The 25395-nt window shown below is 38.5% G+C and overlaps 1 protein-coding gene across 11 annotated transcripts in view; it reads left to right on the top strand.

Moving 5' to 3' along the window:
- The window catches only part of TGFBR3 (transforming growth factor beta receptor 3), a 191509-nt gene that overhangs the window by 130516 nt on the left and 35598 nt on the right, over positions 1–25395 (top strand). For all 11 annotated transcript variants that reach the window (XM_039486089.1, XM_039486084.1, XM_039486086.1 and 8 more), the window contains 4 exons: positions 9659–9842; positions 15837–16005; positions 18351–18498; positions 23610–23799. In XM_039486089.1, coding sequence (XP_039342023.1) covers positions 9659–9842; positions 15837–16005; positions 18351–18498; positions 23610–23799 — 691 coding nt within the window. The remainder of the gene's footprint in view (positions 1–9658; positions 9843–15836; positions 16006–18350; positions 18499–23609; positions 23800–25395) is intronic.

Genomic DNA, 25395 nt, shown 5'->3' on the forward strand with positions numbered 1-25395 from the left:
AGATCTACTATGATTTACACGTGAAGTAATGTATACTGCACTCTCTTTAGAGTGCTATGCACTTCAGCCATGCCTTTTACATAGTTAACTTCAGTTTGCTTTAATATAATCTTTTATACAATGTGAGTTGACGTGAGATAATGCTTCATATAATTGTAGCGTTATAAATAGGAAAATTGTGGTGTTCTGTGAACAGGGCACCAGACTGAGAGTAAGAAGTTTCCCACTCGTTCAGTGATTTATTGTGTAATCTTCCTCAAGTCACTTCATCTCTTTCTGCTTCATTCCCCCATCTGTAAACTGAGGATTATATTACCTATCCACCTTGACAAAATGTGTTGGGATCTTGAATAAAAAGTTGCATTTAAGAGCTAAATATTATTAGTCTATCTGTATATTAATATAACAATTAATATTGTATCCATAATGGATTATGGTAATTTAGATGCAAATTTTGGACCCACTCTGCATTGTCTTGGACATCACTGAGATTCAGTTGCTGGCATCTAGCAAACAATAGCAACTCACAGCCTGGGCAACACTGTTGAAATGAATGGACTTGCATGGTAAGCAAGTCAAAGGAAAATTTAGCCCAGTAGTGTCTGCACTGTGAAGAGAAAGATGGGATCAGTAACTCATAAGAGGTGAAGTCTACATAAATACTGTAATCCCTGTCCTCACAAGTGACCCGATAAGGACTGCAGTATTGTAGTCTCTGTACGTAGTGCTGTGCAATAGGTTAAGTGGGCCAATTTCATCTTATTCCCTCTATTTTAGTATATTGTTTTTACTACACTATTTCTTAGTAATAATTTCTTTTGTATTTTTTTCACAAAGTATTTTGAAGGGTGAGATTGCTGCTGTGGCTTGGTTTCTGCTAACAGTGTGCTCTGTCTGAAGCTGTTTTGGCTACCTAGGAAACAGCAGCAAGATCAAGACTGTTGAAGTTGTGGGCAGTGAGTCAAATGATGAATTTCAGTATATGAGTCACAAAAAAGTGAATGTGTGATGACTAAATGGTTTTTTGGGTTTTTTTTTATTTGCATGGTGAACAAAATTGCACTGAACATTAGGTAAGCTTTATTTTCAAACAGTTGGTTAGGACATGCATTCTGCACTGCACTAATTGGTTAATTTAGTAGCAGTGGGGAAATAGTTCTGATTTCTATGAGACAAAAAAATCTTAACCGAGGGAAATAAATAAGTAAAATAGATGATCTCAGAGGATTCAAATGGTCAGATTCTGATGCCTGAAAATTTATAAAAGCCGTTCCTAAAGCCTGTAGAAAACATCTTGCCTTGCTACAGCTCAGGCGTGGAGCGGAGGCTTGCAAAAAACCCAAACAAACAAAAACACTATGGAGAAGAGTTTACTTTTACAACAACAACAACAGCAGAAACCCACTTTTTTTGGTGGTGGTTGTTGCTTAGAATGATTTGTTGCAAAAATGTCCTGCCCAAAACCCATGGTTTTTATGGAACTGCCAAAAAGGTGGGTTTTACAGGCACTGTTTAGCTGGTTAATGCTTTCACTACAAGTGGCAGCCCTCCCTCTGGCTTTTAAAGCCTAGGAACACCTTTGCTAGGAAAATGAAACATCTTAGTGCAGAAATTAGAATTAAATTGTCATAGAAAATGTATACTCAGGTTTTTTTGACGTTCTGGCAGAAATCATCATGTGTAATTATTTATAACTGTTTATGAAGAATCTGACCCAGAACTCTTACTTTGAAGGGTACACACTTAAGACATCCTAGTGAGTAAGGGATATAGGCCCTGAAAGCACTTATACAAATGAGTAACTTTACTCATGTGAGCAGCCCAAGTGACTTTAAAGGAATCACTCATGTCAGTAAAATGGGGGGGTTAAAAAAAAATGAAACAAGTTAAAAAAAATGAAAAACTGTATTATGTCTGTTGGCTTGAGATTTTAAAAGAAGAAAAACTTACTGCAGTGAAAAAATAAATTAATTCCAGGATAAAGCTTAGTAATTAAAAGTCACTTATGCATTTCTGAAGGGCGAGGAGGGAAGCTGTATAGTCATTATTTCTGCCAAAAGTTGGTTTACTCTCTTCACTTGACAAAAAAATATGGCTCAAATATTTTGGGTCTCTGCCACCAAACCACAGGCAGTTGTATGGTTTGCACTACATTTTGGATGACTGACAAAACTCACTGAAAAACAAGTGCTATTTGTTTTCCTGTGCCTAGTATTTAACGGGAAATCAGGAGGCTAAATTTCCAATCACTTGTTAAACAGCTGCAGATGTAAGCAAAGCACTCAGCTAGAAGAAGAGTGAGATAAGATAGGAAATGCCATAACTAGTGATAAATGTGTATAAATAGTGACCTTCCATGATTGCAAGAAAATGCAGCTGATTTTCAGTGTCGGGAAATTGTGCTTAGAATAATTTAAAAGGACATTTACAATTAATATTCATTGTTTTTCCACTGAGAAGCCTGAAAATAATTCCCCATCCTTCCAGTGTTTTGCCCTTTTCTACTTGGCAAATGTCTCCCACACAAGTATTTTGAAATAACTTCAGCATAATACACGGGTTAATTAAAAACGGTGTTCAATATACAGTAACTTCTGTAGGGCTTTATCATGCCAGAAAATTGCTCTGTGAACTTTTGTCACATAGACAATTTCAGAATACTACAAAGTATTGTTTTTATAGGGGCTACAAAAGTGGGGTCTTATTCTACTTTCATGCACATCAGGTGGGAGTTCAGGATACTCATGCTGTTGCTTTTTTAAAGTTATTTGCAATAGATGAAGGATTTATGGGGGTAGAGGTGATGGAAAATGATAGGTTAAATATATATTTAGAATCTGATGGACTATCCAAATCGGATCAAATTTTACAGTACAATAAATCAGATCTAAGCCTAAAACTCCACCAGTATTTCTTTAAATAACTGGATTTTTCATTTTAAAATTGCTTCACAAAGGAATCAGAGAAAGGAGAGGCAGCAATTCAACTAAGCTACACAAACTGCTGCACAATTATGGAGCATGACAAACATATCTATATATTGCAGTACCAGTGACATCCCAAAATATTTTTCTGAACTTTATAATATGCAAACACCTTTCAGCTATATTGTGTATCACTTTGTCTGGAATTGAGCCAGGCAGGAATCTTTGGAAAAGCCTCTCTGTGCTGCCACATAATTCTTCAGCATGAGTATAACAAGGTTTTACCCAGTCTAGCACCCTGCCTCAGTTTTCCTTCCAGGACTCTGCATCCAGCTGCTTTTGAGTCAGGTTACACTCCTTGGGATCAGTTTCATAAACAATATAGTCAAATGTCAACTTAAATCAAAACATGGCTTTTTCCCACTCCAGTTACTTCAGCCTCTTGCTGGGCTCAACAGTTCTTTCCAAAACCTAGGTCCTGCTGCCTGATATTTCTTCATGCCTCTTAGGCTGTAGCTCCTACCTTATATTATAACCAGGCCTTTTCATATGGCTGTTGTGAAGAGCCCCTTCCCATATTCCTACTTCCCCTGTATCCCCTCAAGTCTCTGCCCTGCCTATGACTGGTCAAGCAGGCTCACTCTTATAGGAAGTCCCACCCTTGAGCTAATGCCAGGTGACAGGAAGCCTGACTCTTAGGACTGCCACTCCATATATGCACCTTTCGCCTGACACTAAGCCAAGACATGAAGGTAAAGAGGAGCAGCCATATTGGTATTGGAGAGTGAAATGTGTTCCCAGATGGCAGTTTCACCCACCACCTTCTTCCAGTGAGAAATTAGAAGGGGTGGAGCTGGCATCCAGAGTTATCCTCCTCCCTTATATCATCATGGCTCCTCCTCCTCTTCTCTTGCTTCAGTGGCTAGGTTTACTATGCCACAGGAAACTGATCCTGTAGCCCATGGAAGTTTGCAGAAGTGGGGAGAAGGCTCCTGCATCCCACTAACTGAACCTAGTGATTAATGCAGAAATAATCAGTCACTACAGGGTGTGTTAGTCATTGATTCCAGTGGAAACCAGGCAGCTGTAATGACTTATATGTCTGTATCTTAATTCTCTCTTTCTTTTCTTCCCACTAAATAGAAATGAATTCCTAGAAAAATTCTAGTAGACTCTGTCAGAAGCCTTCAACTGGCTTATTTAGTTTGTTGATCTTTATGTGCATTCGGTTGTGTAATTTAAACATAACATCAGTTTAGAATATTGTTACCCATTCAGATAAATTAATCTGACATGCATGGCTAGTTACATATGATTAATGTAGATAATCTCCCACTAAGATAACTAACCTGTGGGGGCAGAAGGAACCATCTTGAATGTGTAAACTGTTCCCATTCACCAATGGAATATTTATGAAATTGTTTAAAATGGGGTATTCAAGTTAATGTTGCCCCTGAGGCGCTATTACTTGCATAATAAGCACTCACTCATAAGATAAGCACAAAAGGACCTTGGCAGCATTACAAGGACACATTTTCTATAAGGCTGCATAGCTCTCTTAAGAGACATATACAGGATCTTCTTTAGGATCAAGGACATATGGTTTTTTTGTCTCTGGACAATGAAAGGAAATCCCTGTTGCAGTGTGAGTTCCCCTCTGTGACCAATATGCTGCTGCTGGATAGGAGTGTGCAAGTAAGACAATATCTTTTCCTAAATAGTTTTTGTTTTCTGTAGAAATTCTCTCCAAGCCCCAAGAATGGATTTTTTTTGGGGGGAGAGGGGGAATATTGCATGGAGAAAGGGATGTAGCTGCCCTTCTCATTTACTTGAAATGCAGAATAGCCCTTAGAAACACTTTCTTTTCTGTGATTAGTAACCTTCCCCATCAGTATCTTTTGGGCCTGCACACTGTTTTTCCAGACTTAGTGTGTTAAGTTTGAGAAATTCCCCTTCACTCCATCACCTGAGAATGTTCAGTTCATTCAACGGGAGAAGAAATGGTGGCAGCAGGACTGAGAGCATTAGAAATCACCATATCAAAAGCAACAGCAAGAGAGAGTGTGTGGGAATACTTTTTCCACCCTATGACTATGAAGCCAGCAAGTAAAGAAGGAGATGGAATGAGAAGACAATAGCATGCCTGACATGGTGTGTTGCTAGCCAACCAATTGAGCTGTGTAGCGCTCAGATAAATGCTATAAATATCTTTAATTAAATGAGGTACTTTTAATTTCAGTGCACCTGCATGTCCTGGGTGCTTTAAGGAGTAAGGCTACTTTCAGAGAGATTGGTTCGATAGGGTAAGTAGTTAATGTACAAAGGCAGGTGTTGAAACAAAGTGATGGTTGCTTCTTTTTTTTTTCCTTTCTTTCTTTTGGAAGAGTTTGTTGAACCCAGTCCAAAAAAAATAATGTGGTTGGCTCACTTAACCTAGCCTTAAGTCCTTGTAGTAAAAATCCCAGAACTGGCAGACAAAGCAGAGTTCTGCTTTGCTTTTTCAAATCTGGTAGTGGGACCAAAATTTCATATGCAAACTTTTGTTCATGATTTTTTAAAAAGTGAATGAAGATCTTAATGTGTATTTAAAGATGTTTGATTAGCTATCTAACATCTCCACTCTATAATATACCCTTACATTTGCTAGTTGTTTTGCCTTCTGTCCTTCAGTTTGTTCCTACTAAGAGGAAGGATCTTTAGATCTTATTGTCAGCTTCATTCCCACAGGAAGATATTTGTCATGCCAAAGAATGTTCAGAGCATTTTCAAGTTTCAATTAGCAAACAAATAGAAAATCAAATGAATTCTGAGGAGGAAACATATGCAGTTAGACATGGTGGGATCAGTTGAAACATACATGGAAACTAGAATGAAAAATGCATTACTGTAAACTACCATATATTAATATATTTTTCAGCTCAGTGTTCAAAAGTATCTTTTTTTCCTCTGCATAGAAAGTTCTCAGTGAATGTGTCTTTAAAATGAACCTGATAAGTAAATGTCAGAACAACATGCCTGCACTACATTTTTTTTTAAATGATGTAATAACTTGCAGTTATTAATAGTAGATATAATTACTGGCATTTAGATAACCATTTCCATCCAAAGATCCCAACATTTTTCTATTGTCTGATGAATAATGTTTAGTGACACTCTGGTCATTAAAGCTCATAGGCCTGATATTCATTTACAGTAAGGCACCTTCACACGGCATTTTCAAATGGTTTAAATGACAATGAGGACCCACATTTCTTCGGTACTGTGTAGCATAACTGTGGTAATTCAGGGTTCATCTTATTGCTGATAGTGATAAGTGCAGTGGTATATTGGTGTCCATTGACTTCTAGTGTACAGTCATAGCTGATCAAGGCCCTGATCCTGCAAACATATATTTGCTTAACTATATGCACAAGAATTGTTCCATGGGACTAACTCACATATGTAAAGGTTGGAACATGCATAAACATTTGTGGGGCTTAATTAATTACATTTTAGGGAATGTCTATGCTGCAGTGAACACACAGTGGCCCAGCAGGCATGTATTTGGATTGTTAGTCCACACTAAACCTGTGCCACCATGTCATCACTACTATTGTTACCGGTGCTAGGTAGATTAAAACTTGTAAGGCACCTTGTATTACACCTTAATATGCAATGAGAACATACATTAGAGATGCGTTGGGTCAAATTAATCTATCGTGTAGCTGCATCACAGTCACTGGAATTTCTCCAGAAATGGGTTTGGCCCCAATTTAAAGTGGATTTCAAAATCTGCTTTATAAAATGATTAATTCTTTTAACAAATTGTACTTTTCTATTTAGGATATGTCTACTTGTTGCTGCCTTTTCCCAAAACCATAGAATGGGGGTTATCCTACTGTAGACAGACTGTAATGGGGACATACAGGTGCTCAATGTCACTGAAAATCAAGCCATAATTGTCAAATACATTTTAAACAGTGTTTTGGTCCCTCACTGTTTTTTCCTATGGTATGCAGAATTTACTTTGTTGCTTCAGAAATGTGCTAAACTCGTGTATCTTATGTTGTGCTGAATATAATCTTTTTATGAAAATATTTTATGATAATCATATGAACAGCAACAAATAAAGATCATCCAGAGTTGAAACAGATGTTAGTCTAAATTCTAAAACTATTCTGGCAAAGGGATAAAGGATTCCTAAGCTGTTTTCTATGACAGGTCTGGTCAAAATGAACTTTGAAGTACAAGGGTCTTCTCTCTTCAAAAAAGAGAAGTTTATGTGATCTGTGCAGTGTGTCCTCGCAAAAAATGATTGATAATACTAACAAATATCAGTGGATGTAGGAAAGAACTTTAGAAGAGTTTAACATGCTGGAACATACAAGCTGTTTCTCAGCTTTGATGATCATTTGTATTTTCTAAGCAGGTTGGCTTACAATGTCCCAAACTAGTACTTTTAACAATAGCTCCAGTAAAGTTAATAACGAGTTGCTGTTGGTTTGCAATGATGGATGCTTAATGTTGTAAAAATAACCAATTTTAGTTTATTCCCTTGAATGAACTCATTGATGATGTATTTTGCTGTTTATAAAGCTAGACAGATGTAAATGGCTATTATTCTGGAGAAGCATCTGCATAAATAATGCGCAGGATAGGTTAGAGATTATGATGTTTATTCATTGCTCTGATTATAATGCTTGAAGTCTCATTAGACTTGCAATTCAAAACCAGACTACGTGTACATTCCATCAAAAGAAGCGTGCAGGATGAATTGCAGTAAAAAGATGTTCATGTTGCAGCAATATGAATGCTAAAATATCTGTTCTCTTGGGGCAAGAGTGTGGCCTGTTTTGCTTGCTTGTGTAAGCCACGAAAGTGCATGATACACCCCATTTCTCCCTTGCACTAGTACATCATATTGCCACTTTCAGCTTTGCACAGCAGCAACATTACCCCTCCCCCAATCATGCATGGTGGATGGGCAGGGGATGGAGTCAAGACTCTACACCTCCTATCGCCACCAACACTCTCTGCAGCACCAGAGTGTGTGATAGACTGTGGTAGACCTGTGCAATTTACTCCTTCTTCAAAGCAGTGAGGAGACTTCTGGAGTCACCATCTCCCTCCCAGACTGGGGCTTGATCATACTGCCACCATCTAAATCTTTGTTTAAATGTAATTGCAGCTCAGCTTTATGCATAGCCACACATCCAGTGTTGTTATAAGACATATCTAGGTCTTCTGGGATTAAGTCAGCAAAGTGTTTTCTAATTCATTCAGAACAGATTATTTGGACCAATGGCCTGCTGATTTAATTATCTAGGGTATATACAGGACTTGAGTAGTATATCCTTGCAAACATTTTTCATACTGCTATGGAAAATATACAGTCTGAAGAAATCTTAAATCTCTCTCTCTCTCCCCTTATCATTGCTTTACTCTGCCCAAATATCAGAGAGTTTCCTGCTTTCCCACAGAAGGAAATTTCCTAAACTGTAATCCTTTTTGAACTGAGATATCACAACATGAAAGAAAAGTTATCTATCTTCCTGTATTCCCCCCCGCCCCATGTTCTCATTAGACTTGACTGGATAGACTCTCAACCAGGACTTGAAGGACCAACATTGCTAGACCACGTGGAGCAAATATCAGGCACCAATCATCAGTCACATTGAACGAGCACAAAATACAGTGTAGGATTGATGACTTTTAGTTGCCTTTGAGCTCCTCGAATCCTGAGCCAGCTATGTGCTAATCCAGTCCAAAGATGTACATTAGAACCACCTACAGATGCTCTAAATTACACTAGCTGCCAGTGGCCAGCCCCAAAGGATCGATATGAGAGCCAGGAATTGCCAGGGTGCAAGGAAGTGTCCCATACACCAGCTTCAGGGAGGAGGATGTCGTAGGAGTTGCCATGTCAGTTCTGTGATACCAGACGACCCCCCCTAGGCTGGGTTGATCTTTCTTGGGCTAATGATGCTGGATTTAGGGCTGCTTTTCACCACCAGTATGGCAGAAAGCAGCCCAATGCAGGTGAGAATCTGGCCCTCTGATCTCACCTGGTCCAGATTGACTCCATTGTTACTCCACCAGAGTCCTTGGGTTTGCTTGGCCTTACCATGACACAACTAAGAATTATTTGGCTCTCATTCTTCATTTCACTCTGTTCTGTTTCTGCAGCCAACATATTTGAATATCTCAAGGCTTTTGCACATATCATCATTATAGTGACATGCACTATTCCTCAGTTTTCATTATTTTTAAAGTGGTTATGAGTGAGGTGTTGGGTTGCCCATCAGGGCCTCAGATAGTGTAGTGTATTTGTAAGCTCTTTTCTAAAGGTGTATGATTCCTCTTACATTTTGGACCAGACATTTCAAGCCTCCAGACACATGCTCCTGTCAAGAAAGCAACAAAATGAGTTTTTCTTTAATAAAGTAAGGTATTCTCATCTGGTGAGGCTTTCAGTCATTATCTTCGGCCAACCTGGACAAGCATGACCTTGTGTTCTTTCTGATCATGTGATATTTAAAATGATTACATGTTGTCTAAATAGTTTTTAAAAATTGTCTGTTAAGCGGATTTTAAAACATGCAAAGTTTAAGATAAGAGCAGTGGTGGCAAATGTTACTTCATCACTTGCAAAGAACAGATTTCTGTGTGACAGATTAAATGGCTTTTTTAAAAAAATTATACTTCTGTAATAGGTAACTGTGTCATAATTAAAAATACGTTTTTGATCCCATCAGGTATCTCCAGGTTCCATTGTTCAATTTGAGAAGGGAAATTTCTCCTTGGCAACAGAAACCGAGGAAAAGCCTTTCCCTCAGGGAAATGAACATCTGTTACAGTGGGCCCAAAAGGAATATCGAGCAGTCACGTCTTTCACTGAACTCAAAATATCGAGAAACATTTACATCAAAGTGGGAGAAGGTAAGAATTTTTTTTTTAACAGAACAGGGAAGGCATTATAGCAGGATGGTGAGAATGAGGCGCATTATAGTTTGTATTTTACACTCTGTATCTTAATAATTAAATATAATGCTCAATATTTTAGAATGGAGACATGGTTAAGGGGCATGTGGTGGGAGGGGAACAACAAATCTGAATGTCAGGCCATGGAGTTAAGTTCCTATGTAGGGATTCTGATGCCTTATTTTAGGCAGCCAAGTTTGGAAATTTTGCCCAGAATCCATTAGAGGAGTCAAATATTTAAGAAGTTGCATTTTCTAAAAGGATAAATAAATCGTGCTGACTAATCAGGTAGCCTGTACTCTTCATTTAAAGGATTGATCCTCAGAAACTGAGGCTGAGTGGGATTTATTTTTGCTAGCCAGAAAGTCACTGAGTTTTTTCTCTGTTTATTGCTTTAATCCAAGAAATGGACAGGGACTAGAGTGCTTTGCACAAAGAATTGTTCCCTTCTACCATTTTGAAAGATAAGTAGCCCCCAACTTGGACATGTGTACTTTGTAGCCTCAAGGATTCAGCCTGAATTAGTTAGTGAATGACTCTTGACTTTTTCTGATGCCAAATATGCATGCAGAATACACTGGTACCCTCCATTATCAGTTATCATGCAGGCCTGTCCCTAACTTGCTGCAACTTTCTCTTTATTTAGTGCTCTGAAGGTATAATCAGAGTTGTAGATCAAAGCAATGTTGGTACCAAAACACAGTGTAAATAATATTGAGATACAGACTGAGCACAGTCCAGAGATTCAAAGTGAAGGCTTCAGCACAACTGTTAGCCCCGGTATCGTAAAACTGGCACAGAATATTATCTAGCAATATGAGACTCCTTACATTACTATGACTGGGAACAGTAGAAATCAGTGGGAAATTTTAGCGAACTCCAGCAAGTATTAGAAATATAGCATTTACCAGAACCAGTGGGCTGCCTAATTCAGCAGTGCTTCTGCAGTAATGCTGGAGAAGATGAAACTGCTGCATAATTCACCTAGCCAGTTACACAAGACTATGTGGAGAAAACATGCTTTCCCAAGCGCCTGCATATGATCACTTTATTTCCTGAAGCATGAGTCTTGCCCCCGCAAATCAGAACATGCCTGTTGGTTTTATCCAAAACCTGCCAAATTTCTGCAGGGATTCCCCCATTTGATTTCTTTTCTACTTGGCACCAGTCTACGACTTTAATGCCAGAGGGTCATTCAGAAATATATTTATTAGTTTATTAAACTGAACTGCCTTCATTGCTGTTCTTGGAACATATGTATGTTGGTGGTAGTTGTCCGTACGCTGTAGAGATGAACGATTAATTAGATACTTCAAAAATCTGACTGAATTTTGTAGGCTGATCTGCAAGTCTCCAATCAGATAAGCAGTTAAATATATAAGAAGCTAGCTACAGCTAAAAAAATGCTGAACACCACAATTCAACTAGGAATAACCACACGAGATGGGGCTTGGCAAGCAACCAAGATCGACACTTTCAAGGAGTTTCTACAAACAAGTTGAACTGTAACCCCTATATGGGTTTTAGATTAAAAGGTCTTTTAACTCCTGGCAAGTTGAGACTTGAGTCCTCAAATGGGCAGAAGAGTGAAAAATCAGATTTCTTCGGATTATGTACCACAGCAGTCAAATGACAAGAAGATCCATTGCACACAGTATCTCTTTGCAGTATCCCTCCCTGCAAGTTTAATAAGGGAATTGCTGAGAAACAAAATACCGAATTGGACAAAATGCAACATACACCAAATGAGAAGTTTCAGGCTTTTGAAACAAAGGTTAGGCTACCCAGAGCCCTGCCTGCAAGCTGATGATTGGCTCCTGTAAAGTGCTAAGCACCCTCCACTTCCACTGGCTCCAGTGAGAGTCAATTGTGCTTGGCATGAATTAGGGCACCTGATTGTGTCATCTAAACCTGTGTTGGGTAGTACCTGATTTCAAGAAGAATTCACATAGCATGGTACTACTCAACATGAGTAAAGGAGGCAGAATCTGGTCCAGGAAGAGCTCAGCTCTTTAGAGGCTCAGGCCCTAACTGTGAATAAACTTGAATAGAAAATTCAGTTCATGGGGAAAAAAGGCACCTGAAGAAGAAAGCTCTTTCCAAGAACAAAATCACTTCTAACTTTGCTGTTGTAAGAAAACTCTGGTGAAGCAAGGAATGGCTGCTGAAGGGAAGTGGAAATCTAGAAAACCAGGTCAGGGCTAGGAGCATACAAATCATGGGGATATACCATACCTCAAGGATATAATAGAACTGGCTGATTAGAGATCAGATGGATGGGCATAATCAGAACATTAGACAGACTGCACTGAAATCCTGGGCCAAGGAAATATATGTGAAACAGTGTTACTATGTAAAATGAAGAGGGACTCAGAAAAGAACTGAAGTGGAGAACACGCTGATCACTGTTATCAGAGTTCAGAGAGAGACTGGATTCTGTTTGCAGGGACCTGTCAGTGGAACTATTCTCAATACAAGACCTCAGCCAGGCACACACAAGGAAAAATCCCTTTAATGGTATTTAAGAGGATGTTATTGATACAGATGTGATGACAGCAATTCTTTGTCCTGCAAAAGTTAGGATAACCTATTATGACAAAACATGTATGTTTTGGGACACAGACTCTACAAAATGCTTATGGGATAAAATGTAATCAGACATTGCCGGTGCAGATGCTAAAACTTCTATGTAGGATGGGGCCCAAGTTTGGTTAGCATCAGTTAAATAGCCTGTTGCATGCTATTACTGTAGATACTAAGTGTTCTTCCAACCATTTACTACAGTTGATGGCTTTGTTGTTTAGTTCAGAAATCCTGTGAGTATAAGCTCCATAAATATTTGGGTGCCTGCCCTGTAGTTAATTTCTTTTTCAGTGATAGGTGTGGTGGGTATAAAGTGGTGCTATACCACATGGTTTGCAGGATTACTGCTTTATATATTTCACTGAATTAATAGTCAAGCTTTTGCTAATTAATCTACAGAAATTTGTACTGAATCGTTTTAATAGTTTTGGGGTTACTGCTTGAAATCACATTCACCTCTCTTCTCCTTGGCCTGCCCCTTCCTCACCCCCACCTTTTGAGGAGCCCTCCAAACTCCTCCCCATCCTTTGCACTGAAGAATTGCACCAACTCCCCTGCTGGGAAACAAAATCTCCACAGTAGTTTTAAATTTTCCTTGATACCATTTTAAAGCTGAGACTTCTGTGCTCTCTTCAACATTCTGGAATAGCAATGTGCAAAGAAATGAGTTAAACCACCAACATGAGTGACAGAGAGATTCCTCTGCTTGCTCCTGGGCTGAAATCCCAAACCTCTCCCTTATACCAGACTTAGACTTTGAAAGGCGAGTTCCAGTTGGATGGAATTTTTACAGCTGAATTCTAAACAGTGGTTTATCATGGAAAGGTGATACAAGTAATGGCTCCTAATGCTTGTAAGCCAGGAGCACTAAACTGTGTCCAGTTTAGGGTCACATTGGCCACGAACCCAAGGGTAACACCCAGTTCATACAGAATGTAGCAGAAGGCAGCCTCCCTTATCTTTAAAGTGGAAGTGCTGCCCACAGAAACTACAGGTCCCAGTGTACAATATTCTACCTTAATCCAAGCAATCTGGCAGGCTCTGAAGATGAAGCATCTGCCAGCTACACTGCAGAACTCCAGTGGGTACACTTTGGCAAACTGTGTTTCAAGGCATCTGTATATTCTGACCAAATACCCTATCATGTATTCTTCCATGAATATTTTACAGCAAATTCCATAGTATTATTGTCTGGAGATTACAGGAAGGTGGAGAGGCCGTAAACCAACCACTCCATAAATCATTTTTTAAACACCAATTAAACAGATTATTAAAACCCTAAACTCCCCCTCTCAAACAACTAGAAAATTCATAAACTAGAAAGTAATGACAGAATGGGTTTCCTTTTATCTTCTGTTACAATCAGTGTCTTTGAAATTAGCAGTGGCAAGAGTAAACAGTTTTTATGAGGAGGAAAAAGAAAAAATACATGTGTATATGTCAAATAGCCAGTGAGAGAGTTAAAATGAAGAGCAGAGGGAGAGTGTACTATCGAGAAGAGGCCCAGTGTGAGGAGTCTCAGTACCAGTGGCAGCCGGAGAAACAGATTGATTGAACATTCTAGAAATACTTAATGAAGATGCCAGGAACAGGAATCAAGCTCTTTGCGGTGGCTAATGATATAAAGCATGTGGTGATCATCCATGGCCTACTGAGAGGCAATTATTTTATGGCATGAAATGTATTACAGTGCTGCTGCTGAGGGTTAAATATCTATTTATTTGAGTTCAGTACGGATCATTTTCCATCCTCTGCTACATGGGAGGAGTTGGCAGAATTGCAGCTGCATTCAGGGCTCATCATCTGGCTGGGCACGTAACAGATGTTAGCAGAGAGCTCTGTTGGGCAGCCTGCATAATTGTAGTCTCATATAGTTTTGAGAGAGAGATTATCTAGACGAGGAAGCAAAGTGAGTATTCAAAGACCATTTTGTACAGAGGTGGGAAAAGGAGCCATCTTAGCTGGTTGCACTATGCCTAGGGATTGCAGGAGTCTCTATATGAAGTTATGTACCAAACTGGAAGTCACTTGAAGGATGATGCGTCAGCCATAACATAAAGAACCAAATGTTACAAGTGGGCTTAGCTCAGTTTCCAAGTCTATTGTGCAATTTTTACTGTACCGTATCCTGATTTTTCTCATGAAAACTAAGTAGCTGTTCATCATGCTACTGATTTTGGAAGGATAATCTTGTGGTTCGAGCAAAGGGATATGAGTTTGGGATTTTATTTCTGTCCTTGCCACTGACTTCTTGTATGACCTTGGATATGTCACTTAAAATCTCTGTGCCACAGTGCCTACATCTGTAACATGAGGATAACTGCTTCACGGCATATTGTGAAGATTAATTCTTATGTTAAAGCACTTTCACTTCCTTGGATGGAAGGTCTTACAGAAATGCAAAATATTATTATGGAAATACTGGTATTTTTAATGCAATTTTACAGGCCCTATTTAAAAATCTGGCCCTCAAAACTATTGCTTCTGTTGTTTTGCATCACAGACTCAAAGGGCCACCATCAACATGGAATGTCAGCAGTATTCAATAAAGTATAGTATAGTAGTTTCAGGTACCACATTTGCCCTTGAACCTATCTGTTGTGACTTTATAGTCAGTTTTCCCTCTTGCTGTATGAAAGGTATACAAACAAGGGAAATGGTATATCAAGAAAACAGTTAAACTGACTATATACAAAGTATGGTCAAACACACAAAGTAAGAAAACTGAAAATAGAGAGAGAAAATGTCTGATCTCTTTCACTTATATTAACCTTGGATGTTATAACTAATGACTAAAAAAAATTCAGAAGGAAGGAAGTCTAGGTTTTATGTTGAAGGTAGGGTGACCAGATAGCATATGTGAAAAATCGGGATGCGGGGTAGGGGGTAATAGGTGCCTATATAAGAAAAAGCCCTGAATATCAGGACTGTCCGTATAAAATCAGGACATCTGGTCACCCTAGTTGAAGGTATCCCTTTTAAATATTATTTGTGAATTACATTCAGAAGAAATATTTTTTTAAACACAATGCACCAGATTAACTGTACTTTTATTCATTCTGAAGAAAGTTTACTACACCCATCATTTTTCAGCTATCACCTTTACTACACCTGTTTTCAGATGTCTGTGTCTTGTAAATGGAAACTATCAATTATAAATTATTTATAGCGTTTGCTTCAGAGATGTCCTATATTGTTAGAACAGTAACACCATTTTTTTCAAGATTGTTGGTGTATCATCCATACTTACGAAAGTAAGTATACTTATATAAGGATTACAAGGAAGTGTTGCATTTAAGTGGAGTGTATGTGTTGAGTGGGGGTATATACTTATATATCAGTGCATATGTGTATACTTTTTTTTCCCAGATCAAGTTTTTCCTCCCACATGCAACATAGAAAAGAATTTCCTCTCTCTGAATTACCTTGCGGGATATCTACAACCAAAGACAGCGGAGGGGTGCCTTATGTCTGCCACAGACCAAGAAAGAGAGGTTCATATAATTGAATTAATCACTCCAAACTCCAATCCTTACAGGTAAAGTGTTCACAAATTAAGTTATAACTTAAATTTGTGAGGATTAGATAACTAAAAACCCTAGTATCTGTCAAAAATGAAATCAATGGGACTTGGTCATTATAAGAAAGAGTTGAAGAATCAGACCTGTTCTGCTTTAAATTAGGTAGAAATCTGAGATATTTAGTACAAGAAGGATATTGGAGCAGGACCCTGGATTGATGCCTCAAAATGATACATTCATTTTCCTGTTTGGACTGTAAAAGTAAAGTGTAGTTCCTGTGGGCCATATCCTGCCATTGTTCTGCAGGCAGAACTCCTATTCAAGTTGTGGGACTATTCACAGAGTAAGGGTGGCAGAGCCTGGCCTGAAGTGTTCAAGAGAAGCCAGCTGGCACAAAGAAGTGAGCATCATCTGGTAGCGAGCACTCCCAAATTGTAATCTCGGCACTATCAATGACTTGCCAAATCATTTAACCTCTGTGACTCAGTTTTCCTCACAGTATTACTGTCAAGGGTATTAAGCTTAACTAAAATGCCATGAAGATTTAGGGCAAGTTTTGGGGTGTGACTTGTGTGGGGTTGTTTGTTTTTTTTTTGGAAAGAGTACTAACTTGTAGCCTAACTGATCTCAGTGGAGTCAATGGTAAATCTCTGCTTGATTTCAGTGGAAGCAGAGTTAGGCCAATGTAGAGCATTTTTGAAAATCCCACCTGTAGAGTCCTATATAGGTGCTACGTATTATTATTGTACATAAAATCTGTATTTCACTGTCAGCATAGCAGTGCAGCTTTTCCACAGGCACCAGTAGAAGTGTGTATTCCTCAAAGACAATGGAAAGAGACTAATATCTGCTTACCAAAGAGACCAGGCAGATCTCTAAGAGTTGCCCAATTTTGTCATAATTTCATTAAGAGCAAATCCAGCTCCTTGGCAGTGGAATTGGTACACCTCAATTATACAAAGGAGTTCGCTTGGGAGAGGGCTACACAGGGGATGCACACACCCAGCATGATGCTGAACCCAGCTCTGCAGGAGTTTCTTAAATAGCAGTGCCTGGGAGTTTGAGGGAGGGCTGGGTCATGACAGAAGCAGGGCAGGGTAGGGCCCATGGATTTGCTGCTGCATGGCATGAGTTGGGATGGTAAAGGGCTACTTCAGCCATTGTGCTGAAGCATAGCTTCTATGGAGCAGTTCCTTTTCACCACTGCCACCACTGGCTCCTGTAGGAATGCCCAGTTACAGCTTTCTGCTTGGGTGGAGCTCTGGGTCTTGGTTTTGGCTGAAAGTGCATAATGGGAGTTTATTTTTCAGATGTTTAAACTGCAAATGTTTCTTAGTTTAAATGTACTAGTAAAATTTAGGATTAAAAAAGAAGTGTACTAATTCAGTACCTGCCTCAATCCTGCTATATGCCCAGATGCTGCCCATGTTGAAAGGGCAGCTGTCTGTGCAAAGTGTTTACCCACTGAGCTACAGAGAAACCAACAGGAACTAAGAGGGACGTGTTCATAACTACAGGAGATAAGACAAAGGCCTGAGATATTAAATCAAAATGCAAAGTTTAGTTGAGGCCCATTAATTGGCAACAAGCATACTTTTATGGTCTATGACTTGGTAAAATCATGGTGGAAATGAAGATTTTCTGTTGAATTTATATTCTGCTTGAGGAAATATTATTGCTGGATAAAATTCACTTGCTCTACTTATTTTACTATGCTGTTAAAAATCTGGATTGTATTCCTCAATTTTCCAGCAATCAGTAGGTTGAATGTCTGTTTTCTTTTTTTTTTAAATAACTATATATCCAGAAGTATTGGAAACTAAACACAATAGTATAATAATTTTACGATACATGCAATATTTTAAGAGCAGATATTTTACTAAAACACATTATTTGTACTTTTTTGTGTTGCTGAACCTGCCTAGTTTATTTTGTTTTTTGGTACGATGGGATGATCTTTTGATATTTAATATATGTATACCAATGGAAAACTGAAATAACTATATTTAAGAGTTGTTTTGTTGAAATGAGGAAAAAAATATTGTATAAAGCAAACTGCTAGTGGTTCAGTTTAATCTACCTTAAATAACAGCTGGAACAAGTAACACAAACTTTCTGTAAATAAGAGATTAAAATATTTAACAATAATTATTAGTCTGAAAAAGCACTTGATTCTGTTACGTAAAATCATTTTAGTGTGTGTGAAGTAACAATCTGTTTTGCACATGTTGTGTTGCCTGGGATAATCTCCAGGATTTTAATCAGCTGGCCAGACACTGGAATCATGATGGACTGGAAGAAGTTCGATAGCTGAAAAATTCTGGCATTTTGGTCTTACTTTGTCTTTATTTTCCACATACAGTGCTTTCCAGGTGGATATAATCATTGACATTAGACCATCTCAACCAGACGTCATGCTTGTCAGGGACCTCATACTTATCCTCAAGTGTAAAAAGTCTGTCAATTGGGTTATCAAGTCACATGATGTTCAGGGAAAACTGGAAGTGATTGTAAGTTAATGTATTTTTTAATTTTTCAAGAAGCAAAATGCTGTTAATAGCCAATATGTTATGTGAATGAGTTAGAGTACAATAACATACTGCTCTCTGAATGTCTTCTCCCTCTTAGCTAACATCCCTGGGTTATTAGCACTTTTCACAAAGCAGCATTCAGAAGTCTCTACATATGTACAGAGGAACACATACATAGAAAAACTCTTCTGGCAGCTGGTGACATTTGGGCCAGGAGTGGATGGTGCTGCTGAATAGAACATAAATCCCTCCCACTTATCTGACACCCATGAGATGTATGCAGATTCCTTACACGTTGAAAAAAATATTCACTTCTCATGTGCCAGTACCTCAGTGAATGAATTCATAAGTTCATCTCAGAAGTTGGCAAGATGCCTGCAAGGGCAGAATGCATAATCATAACTACAAGTAACACACCCACATCATCTCCTACAGAAGTGGGAACTGGTTAGTTCTTCTTATAGTGGGAATAACACTGGACTTCATTTCTACCCACATAATCGCATTTGGCCAGACCGCCCTCACCTTTGCTCAGGCTGCAAATACAAAGTTTCAAACATTTTCAAACCTGAAGTTAGACTCATAAATCCGTATCTAGGCATAGCTGGAAGTTCCATTTCAGAAAGACACCTGATGCATATTCTATGGCTCAGCACCATATCTGTTGAGAACACAATAATGAGCTTTCCCTAGTGAAAAATAGATTGATCTTGACCATATAAACAGCGTGGCCCATATTTGTCATATTTGATTAGTTATGTTGCATGCTTTCTGTTTAGCTTAATAAACTAAATAAAAGATATCTTTGTTGGGAGCCAGACCTGTGTCCTAATGGTTAAGTGCTGCATGCTAACTGCAGGACACTCTGTGAGCTGTAGTTCATTTATAAGAACATCACTTTGCTTGACAGCTCTCTTGTCTTGCTGATTTGGGAGCAGTACTACAGGCGCTGGAGAGAGCTGAATCTAGATCTCCTGGGAGGATTGTAGGCAGGGTGCAGGGTCTTGATGGTAAGGGAAGTCAAGGGAAAACAGGAGGGATGCTCAGGCTATGGAAGGAAAAGTTGTCCTTTGTGACATCTCAAAATCTCCCTCCCATGCCAGTGTGTGGAAGGGTAAAGTGTGCCCTGGGTAGTCATGTGCAATAAGGGAAAGCCCAAGCTTAGTTTACTGAGCTTAGCACATCTGTAAACATGGACCCCCCCAAAAAAGTTCATATTCTCAGTCGGGATTACTGCATAGAATTTGCTACTGAATGTTTTAGGCATAAACTGGGACAATGCCTTTTTGAAGGAGTATTTTCACATGCTGTAGAATTGAGAGCAAATCCACTGCATGCTCATAGGCAGCTAGAACCTAAATTGCATGTGCATATAGCTACCTAAAAAAATTGCCATTTGTGGCTTATGTATTTGCTGTGATATGAAATCATAAAGGACAGTAAAATGTCTCAAATGTTTATTAGGTGTTAAGAGCACAAAGCAAGATTATTGATTTTTATTAAAATGGTCCCTTTTTATAATTCAATTAAATATTCAATAAAAAAGATAGAATGTATTATTTCATAAGAACATAAGAATGGCCATACTATGTCAGACCAAAGGTCCATCTAGCCCAGTATCCTGTCTTCCAACAGTGGCCAATGCCAGGTGCCCCAGAAGGAATGAACAGAACAGGTAATCATCAAGTGATTCGTCCCATGTTGCTCATTCCCAGCTTCTGGCAAACAGAGCTAAGGACAACATCCATGTCTATCCTGGTTAAGTGGATGAGACAATGTAATGTTTCTCATTTAGCATAACAAAAACAGGAAACAATATTACATTTTGAAGTGTTAGGACATCAGATCATTTTTATTTCCATGCTAAAGTTCTTGGGCAAATATTTCCTCCATTGTGTCATTCAAAATGCATCCCTTTCTGAATATACATCCTTGGCCTACAGTAATTATGGGGGGAAAGAACTGAATGTCCCCATATCATTCAAGAAGACTGTACATTACAGTGCTCATCCAAGAATTGGGCTGTGTTTATTCCTCTATTCAGATGAAGTTCTTTCCAAACCCAATTTTGGATATTGCGTAAAAACATTACAAAACAATTAGGTAATGTTTCATTATGTTCTTTTTTTACCAGCTGAATCAGTTCCACACTTTTGAATTTTCCTAACTTCTTGCCCTCAGCACAAATCACAATTGTCCTGGGAGAAAGTATTGGCAAACATTGAAAGGTGAATACTAAGCTGCCTCTAAACCAGGGAAGGGAGTTAAGGTCCAGCTTCATAGACTCATAGAAATTAGAGATGGAAAGACCAATTAGGTCATCTAGTCCATCCCACAGCTTACTATGCTCATGAGATTTTTGATTAAATACTACAATCCAGTAATGTATTTCGTATGGAAAAAGGAATTACAAAATTATAGTGCACAATGGTCCAAATTCAGCCTGAGGTAAGCGGGCACAGTTCCACACACACCATGGCTGAATTTGGCCCATTTTGTACAGCATTACGTATTTTAATTGGTATTGTACCTGAGTAGATTAATGCAAATTATTTTTTGTCTCACATTTAGAACACCACTTGGAATGCCTGGCATTCTAACCACTCCATTCAAGCATACCAAGTTTTTCAAAACTATAGGTTGTGCTGTGGGTGAGGAAGAGAAAATACAATGTATTGCCAAGTTCTATTATCTCCCATTCATTTTAGCATATATAAGTGCAAGTGGGAATGGGTGAAATTCTTGTAGGGTAAAAAACAAATGATTTAAATGCTTGGAGAAATGTTAGGACTGTGCTTTGGATAAGAAAAAATAACCAAATACAATAAATGATGCCAAGTTCTGAAATGGTCTCCATTTCAGACTGCATTTCGGGTAGCTGTGTGTGTTTGTGTATTTGTTTTGGGATGCCTGCCAAGTATAAAGGAGAAAAAATTCTGGAACCTACCAGAGAAAACTGCTGTTACATCTTCACAACAACATCTGGAAAATATGTAAATAGCTTTCTAGCTCTAACACGTAATGGTTTATGAATATGGGTCCTCGAGGTGTGAACCAGGATGTTGACAGGGCATACAAATGAATTGCCCAATTCTGCCAACCTTTGTTACTACACTTAGTCTCAGTGGGTTTATGCACAGGAGTGAAGGTGTGCAGGTTCAGTGTGTAATGGAGAGGTGCAAACAAATCCTAAAATTGGCCAGTGCCAGTTATGACAATAATATTCGGCTGTGTTGTCCTAACAACAAAATTTAAAAAGTGAGGGCAGAAAGGAAAATATGGCAAATTTGGGGCAGTATAGTAATTCCAGCCAGTCAGAACTACGTTTATTTGAAATGTATATGAAGTTGTATCCAGATTTACTTTTCAGCAGATACTAAAGATTACTTGAACCAAGGAGACACTAAAATTGGGATGTCCCTTGTTTCCTTTTTGTTTTGTTTTTTCCTCCTCCTTGAGAGATTTCCTATATTGATAATGCTGCAGAAAACTTTGTGGCTACAGATCACCCGGCTCACTTCTCATTATACTTTGCGCTTATGGTATGATCTTTAAACTGTAGATATCAAATTTTTATGTCTAAGGAGCCTGATAGTGAATTCTCATTAACTTTTCTGGAAGTTGAGTGTATAAAAAATGTCAGATTGGACCTTTAGTGTTATCAACAGACCTACCTACTCATATTTCCTTGTCCAAAAACTTGGTTGGTGACACATTAAGAGGGAATTTATTTCTTTGAACCTTGATCTGAAGCAGCAGGCAGATATGACAACAGTCCTGCAGCAAGCTGGCAAAGACAGGTCAGCATTGTAAATCTTTTAAAGCCCTACAGTGGGAAAGGATTAAGATTTGGTCATGTTGACAGCAAACAAAATGGGAAACAAATGGGGATTTTAGCAAAAATGCAGCATATATGATGGAGAAAATAATCATGCATGGAAATGAAAGTGTTTCTTGTGCAGCATGAAAATAGTATGATCTGCAGGCACATAGCAGCAGTTGTTAAAAAGTGGTCCATTTTCCTCTTTACTGGACATTATTATTACATTCAGCTTGATCTGTAGCTAATGTGATTGTTATAAACTTAACTTTGTGCAAATATATGTTTAAACCCAAGATGCCAAATATTTAAAATAAATTTAAAGTGGAATAACAGCAAATATTTTATGACGGACCCTGTGACAGCTAGAGATGCTTGTTTTATCCCCTTGACTTGAAGATTTAAATGAGAGATTTTGAAATTTAGCGTAATTATTTATAAAAAAATGAAAGATAACTGACATCTGTAATCAGCTGGGAATTGTTATGTAATATCACTATGAATTTATTTGTGTATGTACTTTTCATATTGTAGCTTATTGAGTTATGCACAAGTTGTATTTATGAGAATATACATAATAGTACTTATATTTTTTTAAACATGTCTTATAGCTAGCTATAGACCTGAAAGATGCTGAGTACTCTAGATTTCCAGTGACTGAAAAATGTACAGTAACGTTTGAGGATGCTCAGCATTTTGCAGGAGGCATCCGGTACTTTGGAGGATCAATTTCTAAGAGCCTCTTCTAGTGAGACACTGAGGCCCAGCTGATTTCAATGGGAGTTAGTGCATAAATACCTCTGAGGGTCTGGGTCTGTGTCCTCAAGTCCCATTGGCTTCAAAGGTGGAACAGATGATGTGCAGCTGTACCATAAAGGATTGGGTCCTAAGCTGTGCCTTTTTCATTGCTGCCATACTGTGCAGGAGACTGGACTAGTGTTACAATGAAGATTTTGTATACATAATTAAAATGACACCCACCCCCGTAGTGTCTAGTGAGGCAAGATGGTCATTTGAAAAAATCAGGTCTCTTATTGTGGTTCTCCTCAACTTATGGCTAACCTCAACTCATGGTCTGAAAAGTATATGGTTATATTAAGGGTCATATGTTTGTCCTTGTGAACTTTAGGTAGGAAAGGGTAAAATATGTTGACAAACCAAATGCAATAGATGTTATTCTTTCGCATTTTTAAATTCATTTTTCTATGACTGGAAAAAGCTTCAAGTGCCAATTCACGAACCAACCAATCTATTTCTGTTTTATGTGCAGGCACCAAACAGTATTGGCTTTGGAAAAGAAACGGAACGATCTATGATTATGACTAAATTAGTAATACCTGATATTCCCTCGTCTCATGAGAATTTGATTAAGTGGGCTTATGACCATGGCTATAGCCCAGTTACTTCCTACACAATAGCCCCTGTGGCTAATAGGTTCCATCTACGAATTGAAGACAGTGGTAAGTCTGAGGGTGGATTTTTATCATATACAAAAACATACCATACTCTTAGGTAAGTGACATTTTGACAGAGCCTGTGTTTGAGGTTTCATTCACTGGGATCTCAGTACTTCCAGGCTCAGAGTATCAAGGGAGCTCACATCTTCCAATCAGCAAAATCTTACCAAAAAAAAGTTACGAGAGTTCTAGTAGGAAACCCCTGGAGACTGCTATTACCTGAAATATTGGTGGAATTGAGTAGCTGCATTTACCACAACTTGAAGCTAATACAATTAACTGTACTCAGTGTTCACTGGAATTAGGGGCTGCCAATGGCTGGACAGGTTGTTAATTAGTCTGGCTTTGTCTTTCAAAAATATGAACATAATGTTTCCCTGAGTTATTTTAAATGGTTTACACACAAAATTGTCTTAACAGAAGAGCCTGAGCAAAGATAGTAAATAAAAAGGCTTTTAAAAGATAGAGTTATTGAGCCAAAGTCACTGATGGCAAAAGTAGGTCCAGTGCCATTGAAGCCAGTTAAAGAATAGCCACTTACACTGGATCTGAATTTGGCCTATTGAGAATAATGTTTTGCATAGTAAAAAGCTTATATTTGTGTTTCTAGAGTAGTTATATGGCTTCCAGATAATTAACTGCTTGTGGCCAGATGTTGTGATTTCAACCCTGAATAACAATGCAGAGAGCCTCGGGGCCAACCACTACTCTTGTTTGCCCACCCATGTAAATCAAGAGAATTTTATTGAATAGTGATGTTACCCTGGTGTACGTCTGAAACTCCAATTGAGTTAATTCTGGATTTACACTGGCAGGTAACAGGAAATTTTTACTCCAGGAATTGATGTGTGACAGCAACATTGTTGAAGTGAATATACTGTATTAATTGGTTGTGATGTTTCCTTCTCATTTGTTTACCCTTTGCAGATAATAGGCCCACTCCTCAAAGTCCTTTTTCAATCCTTACTGAAACAAAATTCCAGCAGTAGATATGCCTGATTAAAGACTTACAGGGCCCATCATCCACTACTTCACTCTATAAAGGATAAATTGTTGTAGTTATCTAATAAATATGAAGAGGCTGTTGCTTTCCGCAAGGACAGTTATTCTGGATAATGTTTGTCACGGTGTCTAGGATGTGGCTCAAAACCAAGAGTGCCTAAGTCAGGTCAGCCGGTCAGAAAACAGGACAGATACCCCAAACTGGTGGTATAGTCTATAATTAGATTTTACCAAACCAGTACCAAGTGTGTACTCCTGGATTACTGTATTAGCCTTACCATGGAACCACAGAAGATCCCCTTAGGCTCTCCATCGCATCTTGCCACTCAGAGAAATTGGACTTTGTGATGAAAGGTTATTAAAACCAAAATTCACCTCACATTAGGTTCTTCCAACCCCAAAGTGTCAGTCACTCACCCCAGGTCAATGGATGCTCTGGATCTCATACCAAAAACAATGCTGACAGCCAATGTCTTTAGCAAACTAAAGAAAAAGAAATGAGTTATTGAGAGGTTAAAGAAGGTAAAATATAGAACAGGTGTGTCTGAGTTTGTAAGTCCAGTTGATAGCAGAGATGTAATGTCTGCTGGTTCCCAT

This window comes from Mauremys reevesii, linkage group 8 (assembly GCF_016161935.1).
Source record: "Mauremys reevesii isolate NIE-2019 linkage group 8, ASM1616193v1, whole genome shotgun sequence".
Lineage (NCBI taxonomy): Eukaryota > Metazoa > Chordata > Testudines > Geoemydidae > Mauremys > Mauremys reevesii.